Source organism: Takifugu flavidus, chromosome 1, assembly GCF_003711565.1.
Source record: "Takifugu flavidus isolate HTHZ2018 chromosome 1, ASM371156v2, whole genome shotgun sequence".
Lineage (NCBI taxonomy): Eukaryota > Metazoa > Chordata > Actinopteri > Tetraodontiformes > Tetraodontidae > Takifugu > Takifugu flavidus.
The window spans coordinates 11,898,104-11,919,682 of NC_079520.1; the positions used below are offsets into that span (position 1 = coordinate 11,898,104).

Sequence of the window (21,579 nt, forward strand, 5' to 3'; positions counted from 1 at the left end):
CCTTAATGCTTTGTGTCGTTTCGCGCTTTATGTAAACAACATGTGCATTTATGAAACAAACGACCCAACATTTCATATCCACCACAGAAATATGCGTTTATTTGCAGTAGCACTGGTGTCTTATGCCAACTGTAACACGGGGACGTCTGCAGACCTTTGCTGGTTTAAAGAGTCAGGCGCCACGTTGCGATGGTAATTGAACACACCTTGGCACATTTCAGCATAAAAGGCATGATCCCAAACTGCCATGTAGCCGTAAAAGAACACATTCAAGCCTGCAAGCGTCTTGTTCATAGTTAGGTCTGAGCACCGTTCGCTATGTTGCCAGTTAGTCTCCGCCCTCCTCTTCTGTGTGTTGACCAAAAACTTGCATGATACAACTACACTCTATGATATTTGGCTGCTCATCTCCCACAGCTAGGTGGAACACAGTCCAGCGCCATTCACCGCTTTAAGAGGTATGGACACGCCGAACATATAAGTAAAAGGAAAAGAGTATGATGGTCGTTTTATGAGTGTGTTTGTCGCGCTCGGACTCTTCCCGCTATTTTGTTGCTCACTAGCTTGTTTGGTAGCTAGCTAGCTGTTGCCCCTATGAGACATTACACGCAGTGATGACACGCGATAAAACTATACTAAGAAAGCTTTGGCACAAAGCGTCCCTGTTTGCACAACACAACTACACCCGTCGTGGTTTCCCGTAACCTTATTACACAGAAATCTCAACGGATATAGGGGCAAACTCGATTCCAGAAGTTGGAGCTTAGCCGCGTTGCTAACAGTACGGCTAGGCAGGCGCTAAACGACGTCCGCCCACAAACACACGGTTCGCATATATCCAGGAGAATCGGAACTTCTATTTAATCCACGGGTCTTGTTGGATTTTGTGTTCAATCCAGCGTCCCCTCGAGGTATTTCACCATTCAAGGGTCCCAAAAGTGCTGGTTTTCCGTGTTAACATTGGTCGCGGCTGCTCTCGGAAGTCTCCGCGCTGGAACCTTGGCCAGGATTTCCGGCTCCTTTCCATTTGCCCTATGCTGTTTTGTTTCCGTTTATTCTATTTCCGTTTTAAAAGTTTTCTACGCTCCGATTTAAAGTGTGATATAGGAAAGTTCGCTATAATCCCCACACCGAACAGCGTTCGCATCCCATTTTAACCGTGCTTGTGTACGCGGGGACCAGCGCTCGGGACCGGGCTGCCTCGCCTCGCCGCTCATTCGATCACATATTTGGGGCCAACTTCTCACTGTTGACCCACTCGAATGTGTCCCCGTATGCTGCCGTGTGGGGGGGAAATGGGCGTCCGCTCGTGTTACTGGAAGTGTTTATCGTCTGTGGGTCAATTTGGTCAGGATTTCCTTTAACTTCTGGCCTATCCGTTGGCCTTTATACGCCAAAGCCTCGCCCTCGAGTAGGCTAATGTTAGCAGCGGTAGCAGCGAGCTGTCCCTGACGGCCAATGGCGAGTCGAGGCTCAGAGGCCTGGAGAGGAGAGGAGAGCTGGAGCCTGGATCCTGGATCTTGACAGTCCTGAAGACATCATCTCCTCACACCTGGAAACTGGAGTCTAGAAATACCCATGCAATCACATACTTCACCAGAATACAATGATATATTTAGTTGGAATGAACTAATAAGAATAAAAATGCACTTTTCAGGCTTATGTGTCATTAGGCTGTCTCTGTTCACTTAAATACATTTGTCTTTTTATTATTTTTATTTAAACTTTAATATATATATAGGTAGCTTTTATTTTTTTCAGTAAGTTGCTACATAGGTGTTCTGTTCTCACGTTTAGTTTATGAACTGGACCAATGTCCAGACAGAAAAATTTGATTTTAGTAAACACTGTCATTATTGGAGTTGGGCAAATATAACCCTAATGTCACAATATTCTTTACATCATGCCACTATAATCTATATTTACTCTGAAAATCTCTTCTTAACTGCTAGGGCACCTCTCAGCAGCAGCAAATCGACCTCTGCGTGAACGAGAATGTCTAAAACTGACACAGAAGAGATGATTGAGATAGAAATTGATGAACGGGAAAAGCAGGCGTGCCTGGAGGAAGGGTGAGCAGCATGGCAGTGATGTAAAGTGCATGCTGAAAGGCACGAGTTCATACTTAATAACCTACATATGACATATTACAGGCTAATTCTACATATTTCTCCTAATTCCCTCTCAGTGTTGAGGAGCAGAACATCACTGCTTCGGATTTGATACAACAAGACATCGACATTAATGAGCCCGTTGGAAATTTGAAGAAGCTTTTGGAGCCACGTATCCAGATAGCACTGGATGCCTACGATATCTGTCTGCAGGACATCCAGGTAAAGATGTATGCGGGTGGTATAACATCATTTAGTACATGCATTTTACAGTTTTGCTGTTTGTTTCGTATTTGTTTTACAATGAACAAATGAATGAATGTTTCTGTCCGTTGTGTACGTTTAGCTTCACCCTGACCACAGCCTCTTTGATCAGGGAGTAAAGACAGACGGTACAGTGCAGCTCAGCCTGCAGATTATCACCAAACCAGGTACACCCCAATGCCCAGAAGAACAGTACACAGAAGTGTATACAATTGTTTTTCTGTGAACTTAAGTTTGGATATATGTATGTTGGCTTCACAGTTCATTTTCTTTCCCAGGTGAGGAGAAATTAAACATTTTGGAGATTGTGAAGCCTGTAGAAACAGTAGAGGTGGTGATAGACCCAGACGCAGCGGGAGAAGAGGGAGCCTTGGTGGAGGATGGACAGCTCATTGCCGTGGAGCGCTCTGGTCTGTCTGACGAGGCATCCGAACAGGTCACACGCTGGGCCGCGGCTCTGGAAGGCTACCGCAAAGAACAGGTTCGCCTGGGAATACCTTATGGTGAGAAATAAGAGTGGCGTGTTCAATAACAGCAAGGCAAACAAACATGGTCCTCGGTGTACGAGATTCCTCGGTCTCTCCAGATCCTGTCCTCTGGTCAGCTGACCAGGTGATCCACTGGGCTGTGTGGGTCATGAAAGAGTTCAATATTGACGAGATGGAAATAGGCAGCATTCACATCCCTGGTCGAGACCTCTGTTCATTCAGCCAAGAGGAGTTCCTTCAGAAGGTGCCAAATGGAGAAATCCTGTGGAGTCACCTGGAGCTGCTACGCAAATGTGAGTCAGACGCTCGTTTACCAGTTTGATATCACACTTTTCCACAAGACGCCGCGAATACCATGAAGTTCTGTCTCCCTGTTAATTATATTAGATGTGTTGGCAAGCCAGGACCAGTCCGGGGGGGACGCCACTGTCACCATTGATCAACGTAAGTGTCAAAAACACTCTACTCTGAACTGGACTCATCGAGTGATTTCTCCCCCCCCCCTTTGTGCCGCACAGAATTCTCACAGAGACGCCGCTATATCCAACACAACCTCTCAGTTGATGACTTCACTTTTTTAACTTTTCCATTTGAACCACAGCTGTGCAGATCATTCCGACTCAAGTCAACACGCCCACGGCCATCAAGGTGCTGAAACAGAGTCGAGGGCCCAGAGCTCCGCGCATTTCAGGAGAAGAGCGCAGCTCCCCCGGCAACCGCACAGGTAGGGCTGACAATGCTCGTTGGGTTTGTTCCTCCAATTAGTTTAGTTTTGCTGCCCAATGTTTTTTAGATCTAAATAATCAAGTGTGTGTGCATACATGAACACACACTGAACTCAAAGCTACAACAGTTCTGTTGGTTATTTGGTAACTTCAACAACATTTTTGAATATTTGTTTGTGTGTTTCTAAAAATGTAAAATGCTAGTTTAACAAATGTCCTTGTGCCAGGCAACAATGGTCAGATCCAGCTGTGGCAGTTTCTGCTGGAGTTGCTGACCGACAAGGATGCGAGAGACTGCATCTCCTGGGTGGGAGAAGAGGGCGAGTTCAAACTCAACCAGCCGGAGCTGGTGGCCCAGAAATGGGGCCAACGCAAAAACAAGCCCACAATGAACTATGAGAAACTCAGCAGAGCTCTGAGGTGTGTTTCTGGCTTTCTCTCGTACTTCCATTTTGACGCGTGGCCTCCTCGGACTGGAGGACATGCTGCTTTATGGCCACACAAAGATCCCAGTTGTTAAACACCAGGATCGCACACACATGTTGTTCTTGGATAACAAATTTCCTGTAGTTTTCTGCGACTCCAGAAACGGCTCAACAGTCATTTTCTGTTCCCCGTTTAGGTATTATTACGACGGTGACATGATCAGCAAAGTGCAGGGGAAGCGCTTCGTCTACAAGTTTGTGTGCGACCTGAGGACTCTGATTGGCTACAGCGCCGCCGAGCTCAACGCCCTGGTAAGCGAGTGTGAACAGAAGAAAGTGACGCGCATGCAGATTCACGGCATGGGCCAGCCCATTACCACAGTGACCCTGGCCACCACAACACTAGACAAGGACAGCTGAAGGATGCTACGGTAGCACCCCCACCACCCCCAGATGCCAAACCATTGTTTTCCTGCAGCGATCAGATATCCAAACACCTCCCTGGCCGTGACCGGGTTCTCCGGGACGCGGGATAATCAAGTGCTGGCCAGGGCAGATAAATGCATTTATTGTTTATACAGGCTTTGCAGATTGAAAGATTTTTTTCTCACCTAAACAAAGAGTGTGTTCATGAGTGAATGTGAGACGACAGGAACGATGTTAATCCACGGTGTGTGCACGTGGCAGAACGACTGCTTGAATGAGTGACAGAAAACTCAGTTCTGGACTTTAATTTGGTTCCTTTGGTAATTTAGACCAATTTCCACTGTATATACCGGTACTTTGTGTTTTTGATAGATGCAAGTGTAAAGTGTATTTTCATATTTTCCATTTATAGAGGGCCAGTTTTGTATTTGATTTTGTTCGTTCCCAGACCTGTTGGACCTTTTTCCGTCCACTAGAGGGAATAAAGCAACAAGCATTTTCATAAGGCTGCTGAGTTATTTCATCTTTTCAGAGGAAAAAGCTTCGAAATGACAAACGCCGTAGCTATATACATTCAAACTTTATTCATGGTACTGTGAGTGTATAAACCCTTTTCTATGCAAATGCTTCATTTCACTACACACAGGAAAGTCAAGAAATCTTTTTCTTTTTTTAAACACTTTAAATCCTTCTGGCACCCACAGTGAGCATAAATACAAATTCCAAACATTCACCTGATTAAGAGCTTTAGTGTTTACATGTGGGAATCATGAGTAAAGAGGTGATATGTGTTGATATTCTGTGGTAAAAATGCACAAGATATGTCACATTCATGTTTACTGGAGGTGGCCAATCAGTTAAGAGGGAAATGGGTCTTAATGGTGGATGCAGTAATCACACACCCTGTGTTCGTCATAAGTCTTCACCTTTTTAAGGTAAAGAAATATTCACAGGACAAAAATAAGGTTTGTACATGTATACACAAGTAATGTAGAAAAATAGTGTATGACATTTGGTGAGGGAATGAGAGGAGGTGGGAATATATATAGAAAACGTCTACTCCTCTTTTCTTTTGTTTCCTTTTTTCATCTAATACTCCAACAAGCTGCACTGTACAATATTGCTGACAGGATAATCGAGACGTACGAGAGTAAGAAAGACACGAGCGAGGGGGGAGGCGATGGAACAGGCGGAGACTGATGATGAAACTCTGACATCCATCTTCCAAATATTTACAATCGAGACAGTCTGGAATGACACCTGGAATAAAACACTTTCAGAAACCCTCTATTCTGAAAAACTTCACTTCTATTTTCAATCCGAGAGGCGCCCACAATGCAGCGGCAGGTGACCCTGCATCAAGGAGCTGTGGAACAGTAAGAATAATCAGTGACGATAATCAGACTTCATAATTACAGAGTGCATAGAACGCAAACAGTAACAAAGTTATCTTCCTTTTCGGATACTGTACCACTTCATATTTTACATATAGAGATTCTTTTTTTTTGCCCATGCAGCTAACACAACGGTGAAGCGTGGAGATGAGCGTAGCGAGTCAAGATTCAGGAAAAGCAAGTCTGTGTACGACAAAGCCGACCGGATTCTGAATAATCTTTTTCTTCTTCATATCACAAGATCACAAAGAAGACATTAAGAAAATGTACAATCCTGCTAAAATATCTAGTAAGCGGGCCCCTCGCGTGGAGCCCAACATACAGTATAGGGTATCTGTCATCAATACTGCCATGCACTACATTAACTTACAGCTGATCTGTCTTTATATATTACACATTAAAAATCAGGGAACAAAACATTCAGTATCGCTTAATTCCAACACAAATTGCTATTAAATTTAGATTTGGGAGGTAATTTTTACACCTATCCAGGGACTTTTGATCCGAAGGGGTGCTGACAGCCCCTCCCCCCACTGTTATGTTAGACACAGCACAGCTGTCCTCTGAGAGCAGGGACACCTCGACAGCTTGAGAGAGATGGAGCGATGGGGGCAGCCCGGGATTACATATTTTCTCTAGTAACGTGCACACCATCAGCAGGGTGCTTGTCAGGGCGAACATTTGGAGCTGTAGCAGCTGCAGATGTGCAGGGGGAACACAGTACCCCCGTCTGACCGATTACAGGATACGTGTAAGATGGTTTTTAACGTCATAAACGGGGTGAGAGCCTAAGTTTGTGGTAGCCTGAAGTGGAGAACCAAGGAAAGAATTAAAAACGGACGAGCACTCCTTCAGTTTTGCATCTGTTCAAAGAACTTGTAGGTGGGGTTTTCATAGCCGTTCTGCTGCATCCTGGCCAGGTGGCGCTCCTCTGGCGTCACTGCTGCGTCCACCTGCCAACACAGACAGCAGAGTCAGAACGCCCAAATACCTCTGGTGGATCGACGGACCAAAGGGTGGGAAAATAGTTCTGGACCTCGATCACGCCGTGATGAATAGAGGTGTATTGCTTCTTCCTCAGCATCACCAAGGTAATGACAATGACAGTTGCTATAACAACACCTCCCACCATAAGTCCAATGATGGCACCTTTGTTGGAGCCAACATCATCAGCGAAAAACACCTGCCGGGATAGACGACGCCGTTATGTGACGAGCAACAGTTGCCTGATAGCTCGTGTCGGAACACGTCAGTAATTACCAGTTTCTGATGGTAAACTTCATAACCAGCACTTTGTCTCTTATCTGTCTCCGTCCGCACCTCTGGCATCTCCTCTGGCTTCCGGGCAGAAACTGAAGTAAACAGATCACACAAAGAGAGAGAATAAAAACCGGAATGACTTCTGTCCTTTATAGAATGTTGTATTTGCATCTGGTTACACCTGCACCCTTACCAGGTCGGGTGGGCAGCCCTCGGTCTGGAATTGGACGAGCATCAACTGGCTCAACTGAGGGAAAATCAGTTATGAGTACCTCACCTCACTTGGTAAAGCTGCATCTCAGTGGGAATGTGTCCTACCGTGGTTCTGTGTGTTAGCCTGGTTGCTCTCAGGGTCGATGGAGCCGGGTCCATCTACGTCCGTGTCCATAGGGGCAGAGCTGTAGGCCTGATCTGGCATCAGAGCGTCGTTACCGTAACTCACCAGGCCGTCCACCTGTGGGCACACAGTGTTCAACCGGATCTTTGCAGTCTGATCCTGCTGCTGGATCTCTGCACATACCTCTAGTTCAAAACACCTCATCTCTAAATTTCTTACTTTCACCACTCTCTTCCACTTCAGGCCATGTATGATTAATTGTGTGATATCATGGCGTTATCAGCGTATGGAACATAAGTCATGCAGCGTAGGCACGTATGACTGCACCGACTCACCTGTCCTTCGCTCTGCAGGGAGGAAACCTGCTGAGACAGCTCTGACTGGACTCTCTGGACAATCACATCTTGTAGAAGAAGCAGATTGACACAGCACGGACAATTAGGTGAATTTCTTGTCATTTAGGTCTACAATATCAGGTTATTGCTGTCTATTAGCCAGAGTGACACGTACAGACTTGGTTTTGGATCTCACTGGCAACACTGGGGACTTTGTAGAGCAGAGCCAGTGACTGGTTCATCCTCTCATCGATCACACGTAGGTGGGTCAAAACCTAGAAAGACGACGCAGCAACGCTTATTTTCAGGCAGCAGAAGAAGTCGAGTCCTTTTATAACAGCTATGGTTCGGTCTGTGAGACGGTTTACCTGAGGTCGTATTTGTGCCGCCTTCTTTGGGTCGACGGTTCGCACGTGCTCATAGTGTTTGAGTGTGTGCTGTCTGTCCTTCTGCTCCGCACGGACGTACTTCTTCAGCAGGCTCAGCACCTGACGAGCCTGGTGGCCGCCGTGAATTATGCTGATTATTACACTGGCCTTATAAATTTGTGTGTAATGTGCTGGTAGGTTTTAAACTTCTGGAGAAAAGTATAGAAAATCTGATTTAACTTGCCTATAAACTGCCACGTTTACAGATGCCACATTTGATAAAAGTGCTATTTTACTGAACATTCCCACGTGTTTTGTCCCTGTGTGTGTGTGTGTGCGTACCCGTGGGGGGTTGGCCTGTAGGGCACCCAGGTAATTTTCAAGCGTCAGGCGTCGGCGGCTGTTGAGCAGGGCTTCCACTCGTGCCATGTGTGTTTCTACCAGCTGCTGCCGCTCCCCCGCTGCTTCCTGTTCCAGAGCCTCCACCTTCTCCTGGAAGTGCTGCACATGGCAGAGTTTAAAGAATGAACAACGGCCCATTCTGAGAGTTTCCTGGGTTTGAAACTACACTAACATTTTCATAAGAGTTTCTCAAGCATTTGGCTGCAGGTGGGAGTACGCAGGCAGATCCAGTATGCGACCTTCAACACAGGAAGGGAGGCGCACGTGACTGCATTATTGGATTTTACACAATCCAATGAAATCTGAAGGATTTGTTCAAGATCCTGCTCCTACGTTTACTGCCTTCACAGGGTGAGATGCCAGTAAATCTGTGTTTTGCTTACCTGGATGACGGCTTTCTTGTCAGCACGAGGGAGATTCTTGGCCTGCCTCTCTGCCTCTTCCCACTCTCTCATCACCTTAATGTAAAGAAGAAGATAACTGAATCGCCACCTCTGAGCTCAGGTCATATAGTGGAGTAGCTATGTATGAATCATGTGTCCAAAATCTCGACAGATCCTCAAATAACTAACTCTCCACTTCTGTTCCCAGCTTCTGATTTATGGTTCTTGCAGAACTCTACAGTAGCACTCAGCACAATCCGCTGAAGGTGAAACCTAAACGACTTCTGAACACTAAGTAGGTACAAAGTCAGAGAGCTCCTCCTACGGAAGACATGGCAGTAGCCACGTGGCCTTGGCATGTAGAGCAAGATATCCAGGAATCACCAGTCAGAAAGAGTTACATGTGGAGGGGCTGATAATGGCCACTTCTGGGCAGGGATCATTCTGACACTTTACCTCTAAATCACGAACGTACCTGAGACATCCGCTCACGATGTTTGGCCTCCAGGCTTTCCTTGGCCTTCCTAAAGTCAGCGTGCTCATTGTCGTCACCGGGAGCTTCAAGATACTGATCCACAGCATCTGGAGGACTGGGGGCCACAGTGGGCACTAATGGGAGGATCCATATATAGGTCAGAGGATTAAAGCAGCAGAGTGATTTAGTGGAGAATGAAACTAAAGTATAAAGGATGCATGATGGGCTAACACTGACACTAGAGAATCTAGGCTGAGTTACTTGAAATTCTGCATTAGAAAACACAAAAGTCACAAATACTACTTGAACTTAGACAGTGTGAGTTAGGCTGCACAAAGAAAAACACACATCCCAGTATTACAGGCAGGTTATCTGTAGACAAAGGGGGATTAGTTTCCCAGTGCTGTGCATACAGCATGTCTGTATTTAACGTGGGAGGCTGTAGATAAGAAGAGTGCAGAGTCAGGATCAGGGCAGAGGCAACACTACCGAGGAAACAGTAAATGAACCTGTTACCCTGAAACAACAACCCAGCCATATCCCAAACACACAAGGACTATGGCGGTCCACAATCAGCTGGTTTAGACACGATGGTGATGCTGTTAGATTTCCATGACATTCCAGATATGTAGCAATGGACATGAAGCCTTGCAGCTGCCAGGCTTGCAGTAACATGGGAGAACAAATGTGCATGCAGACAGACAACACATTGAAGAGTCGGTATTTATACTGCCTCATCTACATGCCAGATGATTAGTTATTCTTCTGGTTAGAACACAATGAAAAGAGCGATTCAATGACGTGTCGCTACCAGAGTGTCATGGCTCCTTTCCAACAAGGAAAGTATCAGAGTATCTTTGGCAATATTCATTTACCTTCTATATATATATTTTAATTGTATACCTATAAATTTACCTCATGGACAACAAATCTGCTCAAAAGTCCAAAACCTTATAATTCAAGCCAAAGCATTCAAATGAAGTAAAAAATGAATCTATGAAACTGCAAAACCTGCAAATTTAACAGTCACCATCAATTCTTTATAAGTTCTGGTTGTTTATGTGTAGAATTTGACAAATGTTAACAGTTTTAGGCTTCCTTGGTATTAATACAAGAAACACAGTAAATGTCTATCAAATAGGAATTTTCTTCAAAGAAAGATTTACAGGTTTCGTGTCTCTAGTTGCTGACTGCTTTCTTTGATGCTGATGAGAGATGAAAGTATGTACCCATGAAAGTGAAGACACTCCAAGTGGGTAAGAGCCATGACACACTCAGGAAAATGAGAAGAGACAGACATGGTCTGCAGCAGCCTGGGACAGCAGTCAGGCTCTCAGTGGGGACACTTCCTAGCCCCAGTCCTGGAACTTACACGAACTGCTGCAGACAGCTAAGCAGTACTCCTCCGACTCAAAGTTATTCCTGTTCCCGCCACATCCCCCAAACAAGAAGGGAACACAACGGCGCTTCTTGGGATTGAAGTACCAGCGCTCCAGCATGGCACGACAGGGGCCTGACTCAGCCTGGGCCCAACACACCGCTGAGGCATGTGCGCACAGGCAAATAAAATACCAAATGATGCATGAAAGACACGACACGTGGGATTTCTTGGACAACATAAAGCTTAAATGTTTGTAACAAAACAACATGAGGGTGAAAAAGGTGCAAAAAGAAAAAGGAGTGCATAACCGGTTCTTACCACGAACAACCTCCTCAACTGATTCAGTGGTCGTAGTGGTGGTGGTTGTCATGGCAACATTAGCAGTGCGCTCGTCGCTCTCCTGTTCGTCAGTCGTGTCAACGTCTTCGTCGTCCTCTTCATCTTCGTCACCATCTCCGTTCTCGTCCCTCTCAAAAGCGTCTCCAGCCACATCGGCGCTCTGCTCGGTGTTGGCGGGCTCAGCCCCGGCTGTGCGCGGCATGCTGCAGGGGGCAGAGGTGTCTCCCAGTTAGGCTTCTGAGGCATCATTCTGAAACCTCAGCAGCGCATGTGTCACATTCGACCTGTTTTCCGAGTATTCTGGCTCAGCCCCGCCCCACCAGACGTCCGACTCCTCCCCTTCGACCTCCGAGCTGTCCGTCTCCTGCTCTGTCTCGGCTGGACAGCAGACAAACTCTACTCCCCGAAAACGGTCGATACCACACGGCAGCAACATCCCGTAGTCATGGAGATTCATGGAGCGGTCTCCGCAGGACTAATAATCAGAAAAGACAGCATTTGTTAGGCCTTTTAACAATAAAACCACACAGTACGATTTCATTTCAGTTCTTTCATATAAAATGTCTGAGCATCAAGGTGGTTGGACAGTTCTTTAGTGATGTTGATGTTTCTGAGCAACGAGGGACAGAAGGAAGAAAAGCCGATTATTCAGCTTGAGAAATGTGGAAAACCAGATAAAGCCCACCTATAAGGATAACCTATCAGTAACACAACATTCCAAGACGCCGCTCACCTCTTTGGCCACAGTGTGCCAGTGCAGGTGGCTCTCACACTGGTTCATGCGCTCCTGATGAAGGAATTTACATTTGTCCGGAACAAGCAGGGCGTCACTCACAAATTCCCCAACTATATTATATTAAAAAAAGACACACAGGTGATGTTGCGTGGCGTAATTACGTAGGACAACGGTCTGTGCGCGTGTCATTGAAGCTGCTTACCCAGACAGCGGTACGGCACCACGATGTGTGTGTGGCTGCGACACTGCTTTCTGCCTTTCTTGCACCAGTTCTGGATGCTGACGGGCTGGTTTGCCTCCACGACATTTGTGATTTGCAGCTCTGGGTACACCTGGAGAAAAGCCCCAGATTACTTTCTTCCATGACCACCTGTTCGCCATCTGTTCTTACTCGTCTGTTTTAATACCTCCTGGCAGTACTGCAGGATGCCCTCCTTGGTGTTGAGGCAGCTCTTGGTGCCGGTGGGGTCGGACTCCCATTTTCCGCTCTGCACATTGATGTGCATATTGAGCTTACCACAGAACATCGCCACCTGGGGCTCCGTCAGCAAGCCCACAGTGTCGTCAGCCGGTATCTGGACAGACAGACAGACAGGCAGACAGGCAGACAGACAGGCAGACAGACGGACAGGCAGGCAGGCAGGCAGACAGACAGACAGACAGGAAGGTGGGACAACAAAGGGTTAATCAGAAGTCTAATTGTCTACTCACTTTCACAAACAACTGTATGTAGAAACTTTGCTATCAAGAATGAACAAAGCTGATTGACTTTTTAAATGTACTTTTACAAATTAAATCATGTCTAAATTATCAATACAAAAAAAGAGTGATTTCAGTTAAATTCCTCTTAGTATATTCATGAGCTGTGAAAGTGCTTTTCACCGCCATTGATATCATAAACCAGAAAGATTAGGACTGCAGCCGAACCGTGTCATAATTGCACGTTTTCCTTGACGATTGATGCTGATCATGGAGGAAAAAGCTGGAGACAAAGACGAGGCTGCAGTCACTTGAATAATTGTCACTGCTTCTTCTCTTTGCAGAAATTTGCCACTCAGATCAGCATATTGATTCTGTAGGTATGCGGTTATAGTCACAATCATTAAAGCAAAATCGAAAATTAAAAATTATTAATTTCTACTTAAATACCGACATGTAGATCAGAACTAAAGAGTAAAGAAAATGCTATAGAATCTAGTTATTCAGCAGGTGTCCCTACAAGATGTCTTTGCAGTAACGTTCATTGGAAAACCATTAAAGGCAAAGGAACATTTGCTACCTCTAAGCCCCTCCATAACTATTAATCACACAGTGATAACCAGTTTAACCATTTCATCTATCATACTAATGAACCTGGGAAAACTGCCGCAGAGCTGTCGGGATGTGTGCAGCTTAATAATGGTTGCCACAAAAGTAGAACTACCAAATGGTAAATCAGATGCAAATGGTAATGATCTAAACTAAACTAAGTAAATGTAAGCATAATAATAATATTGGCAACCACAATACAACAAGACTATTGTCCCAGGATAAGCACAGCTGTGCAATGTGTGTTTTTGGGGTAAACCTCTGAAATGCGACCTAAAATAAAGAGTGTTGCGTCATGTGAAGAGAAATTTTACACTACAGCACAAAGGAAGATAGTGGGAAACCTGAAAAAGGCGTTTGGTTGTTGTTGTTTACTGAGCAGGGGTGAGGGGAAAAGATTATTTCAGATGTGCAGCCTGTGTCGGCTCCATCTGCACCTTTTGCATCTGTGCAGTTGAGATGCTGTCGCCTCTTTTCCATCTGGACCGAAACCAAGTATCTGTGTGCCTGTTTCTCTCTCTTTCCATCTATCTCTTTCTGTCTCTCACTGTCTCCCTCCCTCTCCCTCTCTGGAAGAAGCAAAAGCAGCAGATCTACAGCCGCCATCTTGCTGGTGTCAATTAAATAAGCCCGTATCCTTTATGCAATATGCTGAGGAAAATCCACCCTTTAACCACAGGACCAGCGAGCCAAGACCGCGCAGCAGCAGCATTAAAAGTCCCCATAAGTCTCACATTTATTCGGAGAGAAACATGTGAACCTGCATATGCATCGGAGACAAAATAAACATGCACGACATTGATGAGCTCAGGATTGATCCAATATTTGACGCAGACCCGTAAATCCAGTCGGCGACATCTGTTGTCTGTTTTCTGGAGCAGCGTGCTAACGTTAGCTTTTAGTCCCGGTTCGACATATTTAGGTGGCCTATGTTCCTGTTGTATTTTTTTTTTTTTAAATAGCTAATATTACAGCGGCGTCCGCATCCTTTATTTTATTGTTATTAGGCGTAAAAAAAGACAAATCACAGTGGGAAACCTGTCCAGAACCAGGTTGTCAATCCCTGCCATCTAACGACAGGCCCTGGCAGCATCGCCGACACTGCTTGTTATGCTAATTCTACGCAGTTGTCGCGTTTTTACACCGCGTATTTTCAAGAAATAACATCACTTTTATTTTTTCCACAAGACAAACTAGATCGTCGAATGCAATAAATGCCGGCCCCGGCCAAAGCTGCGTAATTACAGCGTTATTGCGCGTTAGCAGCAGCGCTGTTACGCAGGCTTCAAACCTTTGGTGTGATTTTAATGAGCTATGATTCCACATCTAAACCAGCAGATCACAGCAGCGGTTAATTTTAGCTCAACCCGCCGCCGAGGTCCATCTGACGGCTGTTGTGGTGTAAACCGACCACAGGCCTGGAACGCAGCCCGGAACAGCTCATCCACAGTCGCTCACGCGTCCAGAATCTCTCCGCTGGACTCACCTCGGATGAACGCGTCAAGGTCGCCACCAGTAACAGCACGAACGCCGTAGTCTCCCCCATTCCGTCCTCTCGGTATCCAGCACGAATGTCCGCAAATTCCCGATTTGATAGATGTTATGAAGCCAAGCGGGTGATACGCTGCGCCCAAAAAGCCCCGATCGCACAGGTCCCTCCCTGGTTAGCTCCCGACGGCGGCGGTGCTGTAGAGCCGAGCTGGAGGGATGGATTTGGTGTTGGCTGGATGGGGGTGGGGAATGTGTGTGTGTGTGTGTGTGTGTGTGTGTGTGTGTGTGTGTGGTGTGTGTGTGTGTGTGTGTGTGTGTGTGTGTGTGTTCGTGTAAATTTCTTAGTGGCTTTTTTGGTTTGCGCCAGCTTTGTGTCGAAGTTGAACTTTCCTTAGCAAAATGCTGACATTTAAGTCCAACCTTTGTGAATTTCTTTGCTTACTTTCTATGAGCCAGATTTTTATTTTCAATTGTCTAATATCTTCACACCTTCGTAGCGTTCGTGAGTAATTATGTCATTATTGCAGCACTGGTAAATATTGCATTTCTGTCTCAAAAAAAGAAAGGATTTGGTCCGGCATTTCAAACACTTGAAATAGATTTTAGAATACAAAACAATGCAACTTCAATTGTTCTCATACAATCTCTAAAATCCACTAAAATTAGAAGGCTTAGGATTTGTTTTTGGTTTTTACAATAATTCTAAAACTGCTAAAGTCTAACAGGGTTTATTGTTATCTTCTGGTGATGGTGGTTTATCCTGTGATAACACTCACATTTAAATCAAGTTCCTATATGATGTATCTTTTGTTTTAAAAAATCCAGAACGTTGCACATTACACAGATTTACATCTTGTAACTTTCCCTGACTTTGACTTACAGAAGGGGTGTGGAAGGAGGTGGAGACTTTGCAATAGAAATTCCTTTGTGTTGCTACATTTAGATGATAAATTGAATTTCGGCCACAGAGCAGTTAAACAACTAAAGCTGTTTGTTGACTATGTTCTGTCTACAAGGTCATTTGCAAAGCTAGGGAAGTTCAGTTTGAGTCTTAGAGGATCAAATCACCATGCCCTTCATATAACCTTGTAATAAAATCTAAAATGTTCAACTGTAGCTGACACTACTGCGGTCAAGCCAACCAACACTTCGGCAGAAGCAGAAAATGTGTATACGAGGCATTACGGTAGGCATTACGGTAAATGCTGAGAACAACGGAATCGGTTTACTCTTGAATTTCTTTCTTTCAGTAATTCTGAAACTCGGAACAATGAATATTTATACCAAAGTGAAAAAAGACTTCCGTAACAAGTACTTTTGGGGATGATGAAAACATGTTGGAAACATTCATATTTCATATTTTGGGGAAATGGTCACAGGATGATTCCACTTCACGCTGATAATAAACAACCCCAGGAATATTCTGTACTGAATTTCAGAAAAATTCTGAATTCTGCCGTTTGCTCAACATTTACCGTAATGCCTCGTATACACAGAGCAAGTGGAATTCGAGTGTCGGCTGGCTTTTCTGCTTCTGCCGGAGTCCTGGTTGGCTTGACCGCAGAGCTGACATATTGTTTAATGCAGGGGTGCCCAGTGCGTCGACCGGTCGATCACGGAGGTGCTGTGGATCGATCACATGCTTTTTTTGACAGAGGGGTGACTGCGCATGCGCACATGTAGCTGACACTTCGGCGCGTTCTTGCAAACGAGTGAGTTAGCCTCCAATTTATTTCTTCTGAACTAAAGAATATAAAAATGAGTGGGGGAGCTGGACCAAGTAAAAAGCCAAAACCGTACCATTTCCATACAGAATGGGAGGTGGACTTTTTTTTGTCACTTTCAAAATGCGTTTGCCTCATCTGCCAGTCTGCCATCACTATACCAAAAAAGGGAAATGTGGAGCAGGATTTTCGGACTGTTCATAAAAGCTACGATACTAACTTCCCTCCGAAAAGCGATCTGAGAAGGAGAAAGGTGAAGGAACTAAAATCTCTTTCTCCCAGCTGACTTCAAAAGCAAAGGCAGCCACCGAAGCCTCGTTCCGGGTCACTTCATCGTTAAGAACAAGCAGCTACTGTCCGGACTATGCATCCCTGGCTGATTCCATTCAGTACAAGTCATCAGAGTAAGGTAATGACAAAAAATGCACAGATTGCACAACAATGATTTTAATGATATGATTTTTAATTATTTTAATATATTTTTCTATTATCTATCCGGATTAATGTAGATAATCCTTGAAGATATAAATTTAATCATGGATGGACTTTGTTATATATTATAGCACTCTAGGGTTCTTGGCTGTGGAAGATCTCAGGCAGAGACTTCTGTCAGCTTATTCTGCAGATGAACTCTAGTGGTCCATTCAGAGCCACGCACATCTCAACTTTAGTGAACGGCGAGTCTCAGCTGATTCTGGGGATAGGGGCACGCTTACGCGGTGGCATCCGACAGACCTGTGCGTAGGTCAGTTTGGAGCCCACCTGAAAAGTCAGAGCACAAGGATTTAGTTTCAAACCATGAGCATCTTTGCAACAGGTCTGCTATGACCTGAGGTATTTGTCCTGTCAGGGGTCTTTGCTGATAAGTGTTGATGTGTCTATGACCAATCGGGGCATTCACTTTATGAATGAGTAACATGAATGGACACAATTAAATCAAGCATCAAATTAAGCATTAAAAATGAAACACCCAAAACTTACTTGCTGTCCTGGTGGAGGAGCTGGTTGGTCGTTGGTCTTGGTCTTTGGACTCTGCTCTACATTCCTGAAGAGGAACAAGTCTCAGGTGTTACCAAGTGCTCCGCAAGTGAAATAAAGTGCAAGCGAGGGTGGGGACAATAAACTTACCGATTTAACATTGGCTGAATATTCTGAGCCTTGGAGGGCTGGAGCTCCAACATTGGCCCTGGGATGTGCACACTGCTGCCCGTCTGGGGGAACTCAGCCTGGGGTGTGTTCTGGGACCACACCATTCCCTTCGGCTTGTCCCTGCTGTTGCCCCCTTCAGCCATCCCTCGCTGCTCAGGACAGACGGCGTGAATCTTTGATGGAGTGGAAGCATCTTCACAAGCACCAGGGGGCAAAGTTTGAGTGCCAACGTCCTGACGCTCAGGTCTCGGGGTGCCAAGGTCTTCAGGTTTATAAAAACAAATTGGGACAGAGGGACCATCGCCCTCTTCTCGGCTCGGGATTTTCCTTATGCGTGAATTTGCTGGAAGCCATGGACATTTGAGCTCTGCATTGTCCTGCCACTCAAACTCGGTGGATCCACGGCGAGTTTCTTGACCGATATCCAATGAGGATACTGTGGTCAGACGCACATCGACCTCACTCGGTAGAGACAGTTCTGGAGAAGGTGTTGGCAAAAAAACAGGGTCTGGTCCAGGAGGAGGTGGTGGCAATAAATCAGTGTCTGCTCCAGGAGCAGGTGCTGGGAAAAAAACAGGGTCTGGTCCAGGAGGAGGTGCTGGGAAAAAAACAGGGTCTGGTCCAGGAGGAGGTGGTGGCAACAAATCAGTCTCTGGTCCAGGATGAGGTGCTGGGGAAAAAACAGGGTCTGGTCCAGGAGGAGGTGGTGGCAATAAATCAGTCTCTGGTCCAGGAAGAGGTGCTGGGGAAAAAACAGGGTCTGGTCCAGGAAGAGGTGCTGGGAAAAAAAGGGTCTGGTCCAGGAGGAGGTGGTGGCAACAAATCAGTGTCTGGTTCAGGAGGAGGTGCTAGGAAAAAAACAGGGTCTGGTCCAGGAGGAGGTGCTAGGAAAAAAACAGGGTCTGGTCCAGGAGGAGGTGCTGGGAAAAAAACAGGGTCTGGTCCAGGAGGAGGTGGTGGCAACAAATCAGTGTCTGGTCCAGGAGGAGGTGTTGGGAAAAAAACAGGGTCTGGTCCAGGAGGAGGTGGTGGCAACAAATCAGTGTCTGGTCCAGGAGGAGGTGTTGGGAAAAAAACAGGGTCTGGTCCAGGAGGAGGTGGTGGCAACAAATCAGTGTCTGGTCCAGGAGGAGGTGTTGGGAAAAAAACAGGGTCTGGTCCAGGAGGAGGTGCTGGGAAAAAAACAGGGTCTGTTTCAGGAGGAGGTGCACCGCTGTCTCCTTTGAGCTCTGCATCCAAGCATGCATGCTGGGTTCCTGCGGTGGTGTGCTGCTTCAGCTCCACCGTCGTCGTGCTCCGTCTAATGTAGGGTGGGAAGTCTGACAGACTGCTGTCGCTGTCGCTGTCACTGTCACTCCACTCGTCAGAAGAAGTACTACAGCAGCACCCCATCTTCTGCAGCCTGAAGCAGAAACAACAAAAGCCACTGCCATGACCACACACACTCAAACAAAGTTATTAACAGATCCGTTTGCTGCTCCAGCCTCCTGGAGAAAGAGGAAAGTTCCGCCTCGCCCCCTCCCCAGCCAAGACTAGCACAGGTGAGGGGCTCACGCCCCTGCCAATCATTGGGGCGTGAGCAAGGCCGAGTTAGGCTACAGTTTAAGAGGGGCTGGCACATGCTACACAAGCCCCGCCCCCACCCGTTTCTCTGTTACTTGCATCAAACCAGCTCATGTGCACGAGCCCCGCGCATGAGTCTGCACTGACACGAAGAAGCACAACCACATTAGCAGAATCTGATTTATATTGAACACATTTAGACTTTGGTAGAGTTGCCAGCAGAGCTCAACTTGATCCCAACCATCAACTCACAGTTACTTACCTTTGTAAGTGTGTACGTCAGTACGTAGCTTGTCTATCTTAGAGGGTGATGCTCGGTGGAAGGATCGAAGAATGAGGCGGCAGATCTGATTCTGAATCAAAAATCTATGCAGTTAGAGAGAAATGAGTTGTCTTCGTTTAATCGTGGTTTTTCAGCTTAACCCTTAATGATTAATGTATGTAGGTGTAGCAGCAACACTTTACTATAAAGAGTTTTTTGTGTGAATATTAAAGCCATTTATGATCAAAGCTCAAAGGCTTTGAGTTAAAGTCACCTGTTGTGACTTACAACCTAAAATGGCCTTTTATCTGTTGTGATTGTTGCGGAATTTATAGCCGTTTGGAGAAGAAAACGATTACTCTAAGTTACTGTGTAGGAGATGGTTTTATTCCAGTCGGTCGGTCAGGATACACACACGGAAGCGTGCGGAGAGATCTCTTGTATGTACACAGTTCTGATCTTATATAGTCGAAGGCCCGCCTCTGAGGCGCGGACACAGGATGTCTTCACAGTAGGTGCGCGCTGCATGCACCACAGGAGTTTGGTGCCTTCACAGCATGTGTTCCGGCTGGCGCAAGAAGTTGAATGACTGAGAACGCCCCCCCCTCAGTCGTTTGACGTTGGTCTTCTTTGAACCTCAGCACGTCTTTGTTTCCTTGGAAATGAATGAGGAACCAAACGGACTTCATCTGCTCTCCTAAATTTCTATTTCAAGCCTTCCTTTTACACTCAATTTACATTTCACAATCAAATTCCATTTCAATTCCCCCCTTTTGATCCTTCTTGGATCAACCTGATTTTGGCAGTAAACTTGAAATACATCAGCAACTTGGTCCATCTTTATAACCCTCTTCCAGTTCACATTGAGATGAATTGTAAAGTCCGGTTTCTTGTGTGGTACTAGGGAGAAGATGAGTAGTACTGCTGTGATTGATATCACACCCAGGACACACAGGAATTTCCTCAGGATCAGGTCGGTCCATCGCCTGGGATGTAAAGGCTTTCCTTGGAGGCTCATCTCGTGTTCTTTCGTTGGTGGCTTGGCACGCCACTTGGAGCAGCAGGGACGCTAGTTTCACTCCCTACTGACCGGCTCCTTCGGTTCTGGCACCTTCTTGCAGTGGAACGCGTGGATCCACTTTGCTCTCTCGGCTACTTTCACCGCGGTCTGAGTCACCAGCAGGACTTGATTCAAGACATTGCAGCGTTTGAGCATCAAACAGTTGACAGACACACACACAGACAAGTTGACAGACACAGACAAGTTAACAGTCACACACAGACAAGTTGACAGTCACACACAGACAAGTTAACAGTCACATACAGACAAGTTGACAGACACAGCGCGGCACATGGGATCCCAGTACATAGTATCAGTGGTAAGATGGACTGAGGCTTGTGCGTAGAAACGCTCCTCATAATTTGTGTCCTGTCTTGGTGCGACGTGGGCAGTACAGTGCACTGCATCATCTGTTTGCAGATGTGCAGCAGGGCCCACTCTGCCTTTTGCCCATTGTAATAGCACGCTTGACTCTGAATGGGGTAGCCCCCAAATGTAAATCCATTTAAATTCCGGGGTTACAGGAGTAGCTAACATAGTAATAGATGAGGGGGATGGACGCTCAGGCTCTAATCCCTCTGGGGTGGATACTAAATTTATTCCCAGAGCTCAAATAAGGTCGCGGCCTACCAGGTTTATTGGACATGTCGGAGATATCAGGAATGCATGTTTAAACGTGTGGTTTTCAAATTTACACTGGAGTACAGAGATCTGCCACTCACGCGAGTGTTGGGGAGAGATTTGACTTGTATCACAGAATAGGTGGCTCCCGTGTCTACCACAAAACAAAGTTTAGTTTCTTGCACGGTTATGTCTACTGTAGGTAATTTGTTTATAATTTGATCAGAAATATGAGCATAATGCATGAATAAGTTAGTCACGTTCGCGTGCGGATGTTCTCGTGGTGGTGTGGTGTGATACTGTGCCTGAATCGTGGTTGGATGCTCCTCAGCCGGCTCCACCTCTCTTTCTTGTCAGTCCAATTGTTGCCATGGTTCCGAATAGAATTGGTGCTCCGAGTGTCCCCGTCCTCTGCCCTGCGGGTATCCTCTGCCACGCCTTCTTCCTCTTTTCTGGGGACAGTATCGTGACCAGTGTCCATTCCGACCACAGTAGTGACAGGTGTCTAAGTCGTCCTGCCCCTGGTTCAGTGGTTGCTGTCGTGTCTGTGGT

General features: G+C 46.0%; 2 protein-coding genes across 3 annotated transcripts; one reads left to right on the forward strand and one right to left on the reverse strand.

Moving 5' to 3' along the window:
* Window positions 1–286: 286 nt before the first annotated feature.
* On the forward strand, window positions 287–4,944 carry gabpa (GA binding protein transcription factor subunit alpha). The gene is made up of 10 exons (XM_057027296.1): window positions 287–458; window positions 1,953–2,072; window positions 2,189–2,333; window positions 2,458–2,542; window positions 2,654–2,878; window positions 2,962–3,156; window positions 3,251–3,307; window positions 3,465–3,587; window positions 3,816–4,008; window positions 4,211–4,944. The coding sequence occupies exons 2-10, from the start codon at window positions 1,996–1,998 to the stop codon at window positions 4,431–4,433; spliced, it is 1,323 nt and encodes a 440-aa protein (XP_056883276.1). The 5' UTR covers window positions 287–458; window positions 1,953–1,995; the 3' UTR covers window positions 4,434–4,944.
* Window positions 4,945–5,000: 56 nt separating this feature from the next.
* Window positions 5,001–14,900, reverse strand: LOC130522667 (amyloid-beta A4 protein). 2 transcript variants are annotated; one of them, XM_057027261.1, is made up of 18 exons: window positions 14,644–14,900; window positions 12,257–12,424; window positions 12,052–12,181; window positions 11,847–11,959; window positions 11,398–11,588; window positions 11,093–11,316; window positions 10,766–10,933; window positions 9,394–9,527; window positions 8,919–8,993; window positions 8,476–8,634; window positions 8,134–8,262; window positions 7,941–8,040; window positions 7,766–7,833; window positions 7,412–7,547; window positions 7,287–7,340; window positions 7,094–7,185; window positions 6,870–7,016; window positions 5,001–6,786 (listed from the first exon to the last, which is right to left on the reverse strand). In XM_057027261.1, exons 1-18 carry the CDS (start codon window positions 14,701–14,703, stop codon window positions 6,685–6,687), a joined length of 2,250 nt encoding a protein of 749 aa, XP_056883241.1. In that variant the 5' UTR covers window positions 14,704–14,900; the 3' UTR covers window positions 5,001–6,684. The 2 variants fall into 2 exon arrangements, with proteins under 2 accessions (XP_056883241.1, XP_056883250.1); XM_057027270.1 differs by lacking the exon at window positions 10,766–10,933.
* Between the last annotated feature and the right edge of the window lie 6,679 nt (window positions 14,901–21,579).